At 48.9% G+C, this 14,206-nt stretch overlaps 1 protein-coding gene across 4 annotated transcripts in view; it reads right to left on the minus strand.

The window, feature by feature from the left end:
- CHCHD6 (coiled-coil-helix-coiled-coil-helix domain containing 6) overlaps window positions 1-14,206 on the minus strand; it is a 200,848-nt gene that overhangs the window by 957 nt on the left and 185,685 nt on the right. For all 4 annotated transcript variants that reach the window (XM_048856011.2, XM_048856010.2, XM_048856012.2 and 1 more), the window contains one exon: window positions 968-1,084. In XM_048856011.2, the coding sequence (XP_048711968.1) occupies window positions 968-1,084 (117 nt within the window). The remainder of the gene's footprint in view (window positions 1-967; window positions 1,085-14,206) is intronic.

The raw sequence follows: 14,206 nt of genomic DNA on the forward strand, positions 1-14,206 counted from the left end.
GTTTCCAACTCAGATCATTTTGGAGTGTTTTTCAGCTTACTTTTTAATAGCTACATTTCTAAACAAAATGCCATTTCAAAATGAAAAATCACAGTGTTTAATTTTGAAGTGGCTGCAATCAAATGTTTCCAGTTTTTTTTAATTTCCCCCATTTTTTTCAGCCCAAACATTTCGATAAATTCAACCCGAATAGTTTCATTGTCTTGAAAAATGATATTTTGGGTGAAATTACACTTCCCCCCAATTGTTTTGCCCGACTGTAATAATGATCCTTCCCTACCTCACAGGGGAGTTAGGCTGTACGCACTGCTCTTTGCAAGGGTCTAGGTACCACAGAAAAACCTATCAAGATAGGAAACACATGCCCATCCCAATGGCTAGACAGTTTTTGGGCTAAGTGGATCCTCCAGGGAAGGGGTAAGAACAGGGCTCTGATGGAGCTGCTCCCTGACTTCAATCATCTTAAGGTTTCTGATACATCCCTAAAGGAGCAAAACTGGGTCAGACTGGAGCTCAGGCTCCTTGCCTTGCTGTAGCAGCAGCAGGAGGCCCGGGCAGGTGGCACGAAGTAGATGTTAAGGGAAGTAGGACAAGGAATGGCCTGCAGCAAAAGGTCAGGTGACATGGGCCCCAGGCACTAGATTCTCACAACATTTGCTGTTGGCAGAAGATGCTCTCTGAAGGCCAGGAGGGCAGCTGCCATGGTCCATGCAAGCGTCACTGGAGTCTCTAGGGCACCTCGCCCTATTGATGTGCATCAAAGGGAGGCCTAGTGCTCCCTCCTCAACTGCTGTGAGGCAGGCGCCATAGAGGAGCCGGGAAGCCTGGGATCCTCCATGCAGGATTCCCCCCTCCCAAAACCAAAGACGGAGGACAAAGCTTAGCAAAGCTTGGGGAGAGTGGAGGTTGCTGACAATCAGGGGCCCCAGGTAACCGTGAAGAGGCCAAACAGCAGCCAAGCCCCTACCTGCTGTGCAGCATGATCAGAAATCCAAGGGGGATTCACGCAGCAGAAACCCTGCTTCTCCTTAGGGCTGACAATTGCCCTGGCTGAGACAACAGCTGCCGAACACTGACGAGAGCCCTGGCAAAGAAAGAGGGAGAGCGAGTGAGTGCAGAGTGCACGGCCTTTACCCCAGGCACACCACAGGCCTGAGCCAACAACTCCTGTGCTGCTCCAGCTTGGCACAGCTTATCCTGTCCTAGCTGCTCATTTGCCTAACGGGAACCTCTGGGGAGGCAGCAATCAGGGGCAGCTACAGCCAGTGAGCCTGGCCCCTGGGAAATGGGCCTATGGGGAACAGGGTGTGACTGAACATCTTGGGAGAGGGCATGGGGGCTGCACAGCAAATGGGGAAAGGGCCAGACTCCAGTTAATCCCGTGATGTGGCACTGACCACGTGGCCGCCACAGGGCATCCAAAATCTACAGAGACAAGCAGCCCACTACAGTACAGAGCCAGAGAGCATCAAACCTCAGCTCAGCTCCGAGAGGGCCATAGGCCTACAAGGAGTATAAGCGTCAGAGAGGAATGTGGCTGGCAGACATTTTTTTAACTCATTTCCCCCTCCCCGCCCCCCCCAAAAACAGACTTTTTTTTGGAAAACACACTTTTTGTGAAAAAATTATTTTTTGTTTTTTGTTCAGCTGAAATCCCCAAAGGAACATTTTTCAGTGTTCCCTTTTCCCCTCTCCCCCCGTTTACAGTGGCAAAATAGTGGGGGAGAGGTGAAAGCGAAAGAAATGGGGGGAAGTTGAGAGGACTAAAAACCAACATTTTTGGTCACTGAAGATTTTTGATAACGTTCTGAGTGAACAGAAATGCCTCATTTTCAAACCTGCGGAACAAAAACTGGTTTGGAATATTTTAATTTTTCATGAGCAATGTCATCCAATTTTTGCCCAGTTCAAGAGGACAACGGGACCTGGAAGTGCTCAGCACCTCTTAGGAACAGATCTCATATCTCCAGACATGGGAGAAAAAGAACCATAAGAGCCTAAGGTTAGAGACCCAGTCATTGCCTCTGCTCTGCCCACCCATGACAGGAAGGGGTAAGAGCCCTTGGCGAAGTCAGATGGGCATTGAGATAAATGCTGCTGTGGACCATGAGGTCTGATCCAGGCCCCTCGGTCTCTGAATCCCACCCTGAAAAAACAGACAAGCATGAAAACTCATCAGATTTTCCAAGAGCCAGATGGGCCTATTACCCTCTGTATCCCCCCAGCACAGAGCCAAAGGGCAGGGCTTTGTTCCACAGCAGTGCTCTTCCTTCAAGCCTCCCATTGCCACCCCAAAGTTGGATCATACTCTTTGTCTCAGCAACGCCCACACTTTCCCCAAAGCCAGAAGATGGTTTTAATGGTTAGAATCTGCAGACACTTCTCACTCGTAAGGTCACTAGGTTAGTTCATTAGCCTGTGATTTTAGACACCTGAGCTAGGTTCACATTCTGCATGGTTCATAGACTTTAAGGCCAGAAGGAACCATCATGATCATTTGGTCTGACCTCCTGCACATTGCAGGCCACAGAACCTCACCCACTCCACTCCTGTAATAGACCCTGAACCTCTGGCTGAGTTACTGACATCCTCAAATCATGGTTTAAAGACTGCAAGTTACAGAGACACCACGGTTTACATTAATTTAAACCTGCAAGTGACCCATGGCACATGCTGCAGAGGAAGGCAAAAAACCCCATCCATAAGTGAAATAGGTCAAGTAGACAATCCCCAGCAGATCTGTGTTTACAACACAACCTGCACACAATTCACCATGCCACAGCTTCTTCCCACTCACAAAAGATGGATGGAGGCAAAAGAGCCGGGCATCTCCTATGGTACTATATCAATACATAAGAATATTGTCAAGTACAACTTGTTAATTTTATACTATATACTCCAGTCCTGGAACAGGCATGCTCAAATAGCATTCATGCAATCCCTCGTTTTAGGAATCTGAGCCCAAACTTCAATTCCCAGTTCCCAGGATGCAACTCTGTCTCAAGAGTTAACTCCAGCTTGAAAGATTATGGCGGAGAACAAAGTCCTGTACTGATTACCACATCTCCCTGGAAAAAAACACTTCAGAAGACTAACAACAATATAGTGGTTTCCTCCAGGACTAATAATATGCTAGCCTGCGAAGAAGAATTTGTAACACTCTGTGTAACAGCACCATCTAGTGATCCCTGCCAGGACAATTATGTTTCTGCTCCAAAGAGGCCTGGGACTGAGCTAGTGGGGGAAAGGGGCTGGCTGATGATCAGTCAGACTGGAAAGCAGGGGTGCTGCGGATCACTGAAGTGCATTGGCAGAGATGGGGAAGGACAGGGAAGTGTGCACAGAGCTTTCATGTAGTGCTGTAAGCCTGGCCTTAGCCTAGGACTGCCACCCATTCTGGTATTTCTGAGATCATCCTGCTTTCAATGGGGTGAATCCTGTACCCTGCTAGCACAGCTTGAAGGCACATCTAGTACATCTCAGGGTACATTGCCTGCAACATCAGGGGACTGGATTCAACTCAGGAGGTCCCTTCCAGTTCTATGTTCCTGTCTTCAAATGGAAAATGAATCGTGTTGGAAGATGTTTTAGCTAATAGTATGTTAAACATGACTTTGATAAGGACCATTGTGATTAGCCGCAGCCTGGTAGCATGCCTGTCCTTGTCCACACTAAGGAGAACATAATATTAATAGCGTGTTAATTAACAATTTTTTTTTTCATTCTGATGAGCCCTAAGGGACAGTCCTGGGTCCCAAAAATCACTTGGTTGGTGATGCTGCAGCAGCACGTTCTGATACAACACAACGACGTCACAGTAAAACACCATCTGTTGAACTCAGATATACCAACCGAGTGTCATTCTGCAGACATCAGAGTCATAACTGCTGCATTTGGGTTGTAGCCTGCAGGTCCAGGGATTTGCGAGGTAAGGCATAGGCACAAGTTAAGGGAGTAAAGCAATGAGCCTACAAGCTTCAGGCCTGTGAGACAATACCTTAGCTAAACAAGGCATAAGCCCCAAAATCCTTACCATGGGCAGGTAACCAGGAGTCACCCCAGACCCTAAGAGAATGCTGTAATGACTAAACTGCCAACAGGTAACCACCGGATTCTAGTTTATACCCGCTTGGGATATTTTAAGTAAGGAACACCCACACATGTCTGACCACAAGAATGCCATGGTAACTAACTGATGTATATTCTAATAAGCTTGAGGTAAAAGGCCTCATAACCTGTGGGAAAAGGGAATTATAAATAAGGGAAAGGGGAGAAACCCCTACTGAATATGCATTAGGCATAGTGGTGTCAGCAGTTGTATCCCTGCCTGTGTGCTTTGGGGAGGGAGAAACATAGCCCTTGGGAGGTGCCAGGGTGACGGCTACAGATGAGGGTGCTGAGGAAGGAGATGATGATGATGAAAATAATGACTAGCATCTATGAATGTGTGCATGTGTGTGGGTATGAATGTGTGAGTACGCAAAAGGGTATGGATATGTGCATTCATGAATATACATGAATGTGTGTGCAGAAACAGGCATGCTGGAAATCCACATACCTGTACAAATCCACATACATGTTTCAATGCAGGTCTGGCCTTAGGGGCAGGTGATCAGGGTGGTCACCTGGGGTGCCAACTTCTGAGGGCATTGAATCAACAGCTTGATGGGGGAAGGGGGCACCCCATCACCCAGTGTTTGGCCATTTTGGGGTGGAAGGGGGGCTGTTTGGCCATTTCGCCAAGCCTGTTTTTTTTTCTTTAACTCAGCTGTTTGCAGGGCGCCAAAAGCATTTCCCACCCTGAGTGGGACACCTACGGCTGGCCTTGCATGAATGTGTATCATACGTACCCAGGTGAGTACAGATAGGAATGCATTGTGTGTGAATACATGTGCTTTGGTGCCTTGGCAAGGAAATCCTTGTACCATCTCCTATACAGGTGGGTTTCAGAGTAGCAGCCTTGTTCGCCTGTATCCGCAAAAAGAACAGGCGTATTTGTGGCACTTTAGAGACTAACAAATTTATTTGAGCATAAGCTTTCGTGAGCTACAGCTCACTTCAGGTGGGGTGAGTGTTAAAATTGTTCTAACCCAGCAACAGCGCAGGCCGATTCACATAGGGGGCACTGCTGGCAGGACGAAATGGAGAACTCCCACTGGCCAGAGCAAATTCTCAAGGGGAAATGAAACTGCTTTCAGGAAACAGCCTCTTGCTGTGTCTATGCAAAGAGAGAGGGAGGGGAAAGGGGCAAAGTTCTCCCCTGGCCCCCACCAGCCTTCATTCATAATCAGAACGTGACTCGCTTTGGCACCTACTTGCTGCAGGATGGCATGTGTGCGTTCAGCACTTGAGGCTTTCCAGGAATAATAAAGGGGTGGGATGAGAAGGAAAGGAGAGAGACACGTCCTTGGGGGTTGGGAAATGCAGGGAAGACCCCACAAAAGCTTGTCATGAATGTCACCACACATTCCTCACAGAGCGCCAGGCGGAGGTAGGATGCCTTGTTGCTATGACACATTTACTAGGCAGTGAAAGGACAGAGGGGCTGCTAATTCTAAAAGAAATGACATTATAGTCTTCTCCTTCCCTCGCCAGTCCCACCCCCCACCACACGCACTTGCCTTTTAATCCCCCCCCCCCTTACAGGTTACAAGCAATATGCACGGGGTAGGAGGGTGGGGGGAGGGGAACAACGGTAAAAAAAACAAATCTGCTTCACAAATTGGTGCTAGTACCAAATGTCCCTTCTTATCAAGGCTGGACGGGTATTCAATTTTCTCTTCAAACGCCTGCCTTCTGAAATGGTAATAGAATTTCAAATCTGGGGGAAAGGGGCGGGGGGAGCTGAATATGTGAGGATAACAATGAGAGAGAGAGAGAGACAAAGGAAGAAATTATACTAAAAACATATAGTTGGAGTCTTTGCAGGAATTAATTAAATACAAATATAAAGAGAAAATTAACAGTCTCATGCTTAGGAAGGGGGAAAAAAGGATTTTTTTTTTAGTTTAATTAACCTTTTTTTGCCTAAGAACAATAAAGGGATGGGGGGGAGGGGAAGAAGACGGCAAAGAGTTCTAATTGTTTTGGCTTCCAGGAGATAATTAAGGAAGCAGACCCTGTTTTGTGCCAGTGTGTGTTTGTGTGAGTTTGTTGTGTGTGTGGTCTCCGGTTTGGGTATGTCGGAATTGCGTGCATATAAATAACTCATGTGTTGCTCCTAATTGGTTGAGAGAGAAGAGGACTGTCTGAGGAGAGTGCAAGTCCCCTATAACAACAGGGACCACTAAGCAGTGCTGAGGAGCGGGGGCGGGGGGGGGGTTGTATGTCCTCCCCCCCCCCAAGGTAAGTAGGTAACTGGTGAAATGCAGCAACTGTTACCAAGAGCTCATGAGCCTCCTACACCCATGGCTGAAGGGGTTCGATATTTGGAGATGTAGGTCACTGGCTACCAGATGAGGTGGGAGCACTATATGGAGCAACTGGATGCCAACTTAATGGCACTTATCATCAGTGCTCTTCATTAGGGGAGAGGAAAATGGGGACGGAGGGGAAGGAACAAGGGAAGAACAATAACAACGATCAATTGTTCTCCACGTGCACTAAAGGCAGGGCAAGAAGCAATCAGCTTAACCTGCAGCAAGGGAAGTTTAGGTTAGGTATTAGGAAAAACTAACTCTCGGGATAGTTAAACATTGGAACAGGCTTCTAGGGGAGGTTGTAGAATCCCCATCACTGGAGGTTTTTAAGAACAGGTTGGACAGATACCTGTCACGATGGTCTACATATACCTGGTCTTGCCTCAACGCAGGGAGCTGGACTTGATGACCTCTTGAGGTCCTTTCCAGCCCGACATTTCTATGATTCTCTGACAAGGATGTGGGGAGGGAAGAAGGGAGTTGGGAGATCTGGGCTGTACAACCAATCTGCATAATCTTGGGCCTGACACATGGAACCTATGTGAGAGAGCTGGGGCGGTGTGCTGGTAAATGGCCAGTTGGGCATCCAGCAAACTCTCGGTGCCCACATACAGCTGCTGTGCCCACCATTGCAAAGTGAGCACACACCTGCAGGAGGTAGGCTGAAAAACAATCCCTTCCCCTGGCTGCATCTCCATGTCTCCATCTGCTAACTGGGGTAACGGCACCAATGCTTCATTCACTAGCGCTTGGTCCCTTGGCCGGATGGTGCTTGGGAAAAGCCTGTGACTCCCTAGAGTCACTGTTTGTACAGTGCTTTGAAGATACAAACTGCTACGTATGACTCACAAGACAGGTATGGCCCAGGCAGCCGAGTAAGATGTAGCTCACCATTCCCGTCCAATGTGCTCTACTCTGAGCTCTCCACAGCCCTGTACGTTGTGGTTAGACACTCGACTATCACAGTCGTGAAGCTGTTTCCAACGGGCAGCAATGGGAGCATCTGAACTCTGCTCCACAGCAAAGTCTCCCTTCGTCCCAGCAAGCTCAAGGAGAAGCTGCACCTTCTTAGCTAGCAGAGGGCGCTGTTAGCTAATGGGTCTCTCATATTCCGGTTAAGTACAGTACTGCCCACAGGTGCACACACACTCATGGGCTGATCCATCATGCTGTGCTAGCCATGGCCTTTGGGGGCCGACGGTTAATTTGACCGCTTGTCTGGAATGACTAGTATGAGTGGCTGAGCTCCAGCTTCCACCAGATCTACTTCCTATAGCCTTAGGCTAGTGAGGGGCATGGCTAGACCTTTCCTATTGCAAGTGTGTGTTTTTCACAGGCTTTCCTGGGGTTGCTGAGATGGCACAAAATCTGATCTCTTCTTGCTATTGCAGGTCCTGGAGGGTGCACATACTGTGAGGAGAGCAAAGCTTGATCCAGCTCCTGAGGCGCTGAAAACCCCCCTAAACACAAGCACTGCAGCATTTCAGTTCACCTGTGTGTACCTGACTATAGAGCTGTTCGGGTTCACTCCTAATTCTGCAGAACCCAAATTATCAGCCCTAAGCCCAGGCACTAACAGTACAACTGAAAGAAACGAATAGAAATCTCTCACCAGCTGGAGTCTAATGATTTGCACAATAGGAACATGATGGGACACCAGCGTGCACAAAGCTTCTAGCCTACCACTGTCACTAGATGACAGCTACTGAGCTCTCTGGGCCTGCAAACGGTGGGCATCGCCTACACACCATGGCAATGGGTGCTTACACTGACTAGCCCCTGGGTCAGCTGCCATGTGTCCGATCATGCTGTTTGCCATTTCAGATTACCAAGAAAGGAAGCTGCAGTCTCCATTGTCACATCTGTCGAGCACCCCTCATTCCCTCCCTTCTAAGAGGGGCTGCTGCCACAGAGGCAGAGGAGAGGGAGAAGTTGACTAAGAGAAAGGAGCTCTCATGGGCTAGATAAGCATCACTCTGGGCCTGACTTTACGGCAGGAGGACTTCAGGTTAAGTTGTCAGGAGAGGGAAGGGGCAGATCTGGGCCCTGGTGATTTGGCCCCATTGCAGTGGCCCATAGTGGCCACTTCTGAACAGCAGAGGTTGTGTTCCATGTTGGGTGGCAGGGCATCCTGATTCTCCAAGGCAGGACTGTAGCACTTTCAGCCAGGCCCCAGAAGTCACTGCTGTTGTGTGGGCAGCAGGCTCCCTGACTGAGGGAAGCACTGTCACTTTTCCCTTTCCTCCTCCGTGTACATGACAGGTGGAGTGAAATCACATACAACAACCAACAACTGTGTGGGAGTGTTTTGACAATAGAGCTCCTGCTCCATTTCCCTGCTTCCAGGAGGAGCTGGAGGGTTTCAAACTAGTTTGTGTTGTTGGGGTTCTAGCATGTTTTCTCTTTGTCCCTGCGGAAAGGCTGCAGAGTCACCCCCCCACACACACACACCCCCACTCTGCCTGGCTCTGGAGCAGGCAACAGCAGCTCAGTTGCACGAAGCTTCCACCTGCTGGTCTGGGGGATGTGCCTCCTTCCTAGAATAGTACTTAGAACCCATCATCTTAATAAGGCGTCGGCCACCGCCTCTCCCCACCCATGTCTCCGCTCCAACTCCCCCATTAGCTCCCCACTCTCGTCCCAGTGCTCTCACTCTACAGCTCCCTCCAACACCTCCTCCCACTCTCAGCGAGCTGCCTGCTACCCTGGCTTCCCCGTTCAGCTTGGAGCATTCTCCTGCCCACTGAGCCCCCTCTCTCTTCTGAGCTCACTCTCCACACCCAAACTCCACTTACTCTGTTCTTCTTGCCTTCCCTTCCTTACAGCTTGATCCTTGGAGGTGCTCAGCACCTGCAACTCCCCTGAAATGCAGTGACATGAGGCAGGCAATGATTCAGTTCCTGAACCTCACAGTCTGCTCCTGAAGTCAAAATCCCCAGCGGGGACCCTTAACTCCTGGCAAGGGGAGCTGGAGTTTAATGCCTCATTGTGCTGACGTACCATGCCTGATTAGCACCTAAAATGCTGGACTGGATCTTTTATCCTCTCAGTTCATTGCTTCCCTCTACCCTGTTTCTTTTGGCTGAGATGGAAGAACAAGGATAATGGCGTGTCTCCCTCTGTAGAAACAAGGCAACAAAACTCCTCTGTAGGAGATCTTGCAGAGACAGCCTCATAGACAATAGGGTCAGATGCAACATTTTTGAGAACACCTGAGCAAGGTTACTGAGGGTGAACACAAACCTTGCCAGGTTCAACCCTGGTGGGAAGGTCAGTGGGGTGGACTATGCTAATGACAAGCTCCTGGTCACTGCACTAAAGTCTTGAGCATGATGGACAGGAGCAGACATTGAAGAGACCTTCAGCAAGCCTGGAAACAATTGACAGAGGTGAATCAAGCAGCCAAATTCATATATACAAGAGCAGCCCTGAAGAGTTCAGCACTCTACAATGGAGCTGAGAACAGCTGCTGTGGATGGGCAGGAGTAGCTTTGGGCATGCAGTCATCTTAGAATAATTGATATGGATGGACACGGCTTTATCCCCAGTTAGTAGGATGTTGAAGCCACCTTGCGTTTGTAACCCTTCTGCCCATCACAGTTGGCAGCAACAAGGGCTGGGTTCAATATCTAGGGGATTCATTCCAATAACACAATGCAAACCGGCTCGAGCCCCCACCCAGTGACCTGGGACAAATATATACCACCCTCGCTGGGCGCCTCCAAGAGGCAATACTTCCCCTCTCGCAAGCAAATAGTCTGAGTGTAGCAAAAAGCCTTTTAATAACAGAGAGAAACAATGTGGCATTATGTTGGTGAAACACCACCAACAGGATTCGTAACACAACCCATGAGCAAAAAAAAACCACCCCAAACAAATTGGGGCGTGTCCTTTCCCTTTGGTTCTTGAGTCCAGCAACCCCAAATCACCCAAAGTCTCAAAAGTCCAATGACCCAAAAGTCTCTGTCCCTGGTCAGGGCAACCCCAGAGCTTGAAAGTTTATCTGCAGAGCTTTACCTCCCAACCTGGGTGGAGATGCGGGGGGAGGGGGGGAGAGGAGAGGTAAGGGGCACCTTACATGATCTGAAGCTGACCGCCCCACAGCTCCATAGGCCTTCGCTCCGCCAGCCGCCCCATGAACTGCTTTGCTCGGCTCCGCTCTGCTGTTCCACCAGCCGGTCCACGAACTGCTCCGCTCCACATCCCACAAGCAGCTCCCGCCGTCCAATGAACTGCTCCACCAGCCTGTCCACAAGGCACTCCAGCCATCCCACAAACTGCTCCACAATATATCTTCAGGCTCCCCCACTACTTAACACAATGCTCAGTGATTTCACCTCTTAGTCAGTTCAGCTCTTTGGTGAATTCAGCTTGTAGTAGGGGAGCCTCAGTGCTGGTGCACCATTAGCCCAAAGTGAATTCAGCTCAGCAGCCTGTAACTAGACTCCTAAAGGAATCAACATTAGCTCTGATATTCCACAGTAGAGAGAGGAGGAAGTGCAATTAGCCCATAAGGCCTCACCAGGGGACCCATACCACCAAGTATAAATACCTGTCCCCAGCCTCTCTCCATTCACAGAGTTTTGGAACCCATGACCCTTGCCTAGCAAGTGCTACTTAGTTGATGGTGAGTCCTTCCATCATAACAAAAGGCCAAGTACAGTTCCAAGCACAGTTCCCATAATCAGGGTAACAACAATTTATTCTTCCTGCCCCAATAACAGAGACACTGGGGATCCCACAGCAGCCAAAGTGACCATTTGGGCAGCTATGGCCTCATTCTAGGCGGGGTGGGTGTGCCTATGCAAATGAGATCCGCCCCTGAAGTTCTTTTCCACAACTTGCCACACCTCACCACCAGATGTCAGAGTGGAGCTCATCCTGACACTGCTTACACGTTTATTTTAGCCTCTTGGTGTAGCCAGGCAGTGAGTGTTCCGGAGACAGACAGACCCCTGCAGTGACCAGTGCCTTATTCCCATCCTGCATAGGGGACCCTAGCACTAACTTCCTAGCCCTGGGAAGTCCCAAAATGCCGGTAAACAGACTTCAGAGTCATTCACTTGATACGCCAAAGGGAGCGACCAGGGAGAGGAAGTGCACAGTTTGAAAGACAGCCAGTTATTGGGCGTGAGACAAGGGAGAAAGTCAATGGCCTGTGCTAAACAGGAAGTCAAACAAGATGATCTAAGGACTAGATGACCTCCTGTGGTTCCTTCCAACCGTGATATTCTATGATTCATACAGCCCTTTCTGGCATTAAACTATGAATCCATGAGCACTTTAAAAGCCATGGTCATAGCAGTGGGGTCTCTCTCTCTCACACACACACACACACGGTATGCTAAGTGAATACCAAGGCTACTCAAGATCTCTGCATCAGATTTAGCAAACCCTAGGGATGGGCTTCAACCAACCACTGCCCTGGATCTGAGCATCTCTGGGATAGAGAGGAGGGAGGTCTGAAGTCCAGCCTTAGATCTAGATACAGAATTTGCAATTCGTCCATGAAGAGGCTGATAGCTGGGCACAAACACTAAGGACAGGCTAACTTTAAGGTTTCCTGGCTCAGAACCAATTTGAACTCTTGGCTGTGAAATCTGCAGCTATGTATATGTGACACTGCTATGTACTTATGTGTGACACTGGCCATGCTTTGCCCCATTGTTACTGTGGGGATGAAGAAGCCATTAGGCAGCCCCCCATGGGAACTTTCCACCAGGGCATAGCTGGGTACCCAATGCAATTACTGACTTGGAAGAACTGAAACTCCCTCCCATAGGAGGTGGGGAGCAGGATTGCTTTTTGACAGACGCTAATTTGTCACAAGTAACTAAAACCTGAGACCTGCTGGGGACGAAGCTGTCAGCCTGGGAAGCCATCTGCTAGGCAATGCTTCCACTTGGTTATCTTGCAAGAGACAAAGCAGCATTAGCAACACAATGGTCCCCACGGGCCTGATCCCATTATCCCTGAGTGTTTGTTAGGGAGGAGAGTTGGCAGCGAGAGGGATTGCAGGATACTGCATAAAGTGACTTTGTTAAGCTTGAGATCACAAGAGGCTAGATGAAAAGTCCGGTCAGTTGGAGACTGGGTCAGGGTGCGGTGGAGGAGGGATGAGGAAGCCCCTGCTCCCTGAGGCCATGTATCAGCCCATCAGGTCAGCCTGCAGTATTTAGTGGAACAAAATACACTTCTCCCCTTTCTTTGTCCCTTTCACCCTCACTTCTCCACCCTCTCCCAATCCATCTCCTCTGTTTCACTCTCTCCAGACTCACTTGCCATCCCAGCAGCTTATGTGTCCCCCTCTCTCCAGAGCTACCTCTCTCCAGGATACAGCAGGAGAGCAATAGGGAGAACCAGGGAGAGATGGGATTAGCACCGTGGTTCACCAGCCAGGCCATGTGGTAGGTGTGGGCAGGCAGCAGTGAGGGGCCATATTTCACACTTCGGGCTCTGTGGCAGCACTGGATCAGCTGATGCAAAAGCTTCCATGGCTCACCCTTTATCCTTTTTCTAGTCAAGTTGCTTAAATGATTTCCGTGGTGTTCACACACCCCCGTGTGGTTGCTCCATTCACCATCCCTGACCTCATACACCCATGCCTTCCTCAAACCACTTGCTCTGCTCATCCTGTCTTGGCTCCACAACATGATTTTGTGCTGCCCCATCTACTCAGTGTCCCCTCTTCTTCCTCCTGAGTCACTTCCTGTTGCTAAATCATCCACTCTCTGTACTGTGCAAGTGACTTTCCCTGGAAAGCATTTTACAAGGTTGGGTCCATGCCAATAATTTGTAGCATGTGGGAAGGGCTAGCTCAGTGGTTTGAGCATTGGCCTGCTAAACCCAGGGTTGTGAGTTCAGCCCTTGAGGGGGCCATTTAGGGATCTGGGACAAAAATTGGGGATTGGTCCTGCTTTGAGCAGGGGGTTGGACTAGATGACTTCCTGAAGTCCCTTCCAACCCTGATTTTCTATGAAAGCCTTCGAGAAAGAACGAATACAGACAGAATTCCTGCATGAAAGCAAAAGAGTCTAACGGAAGGAAACAGTTTAAGGAGGACATGACCTAGAAGGGCCAAAGTCTGACCTGCCTTAAAATTCTTCCACTTTGGAATAGGAACTTCCTCAGGATACTAGATGTCTAGGTTCTTTAATCCACCAGTCTGCCATCTTTTTTTTAAAAAGATGTTGTTTATGTAGGACCTATGATATTATAATAAATCCATGGCCACCTAGCATTTAAAGGTTGTCCTGATGCTGTAAGACCAATTAGAACTTAGCTCCTCCTGGTTGTTCCTCCCCTACCACTTGAACTAAAGGAGAATTTCTTTTAGTTACTAGCAGTATAAGACCCTGACACACAGCTGAGCAGTTCTGATTCTATCCCAGCAGGAGGCAGTGGTATACACACTAACCAGCCCCTTACAATATGTTATGGGCTGTGAGCACACTAATTAACTAACAATCCTACTCCCAAAGCAGTGCTGACATCACTAATGCTGTAGCAACTAAAAGGAAGTAAGCCAAACCCAGCCACATTGCCTTCAGCCCCCTATAAACACAGGTGAATGGGAAATCCATGTTACCCATTGAAAAAGGAGATGAGAGCTGTGTGGTTAAGACAGGAAGGTTACTCCATCATCTGAGCGAGCCAAGCACAAAACAAGCTGTCATGGGATAAGAGGGAAGGTCCTCTCATGGATCAGTAACTGGTTAAAAGTCAGGAAACAAAGGGTAGAAACAAACGGTCAGTTTTCATAATGGAGAGAGGTAAATAGTGGTGTC

This window comes from Caretta caretta, chromosome 7 (assembly GCF_965140235.1).
Source record: "Caretta caretta isolate rCarCar2 chromosome 7, rCarCar1.hap1, whole genome shotgun sequence".
NCBI classification, from domain to species: domain Eukaryota; kingdom Metazoa; phylum Chordata; order Testudines; family Cheloniidae; genus Caretta; species Caretta caretta.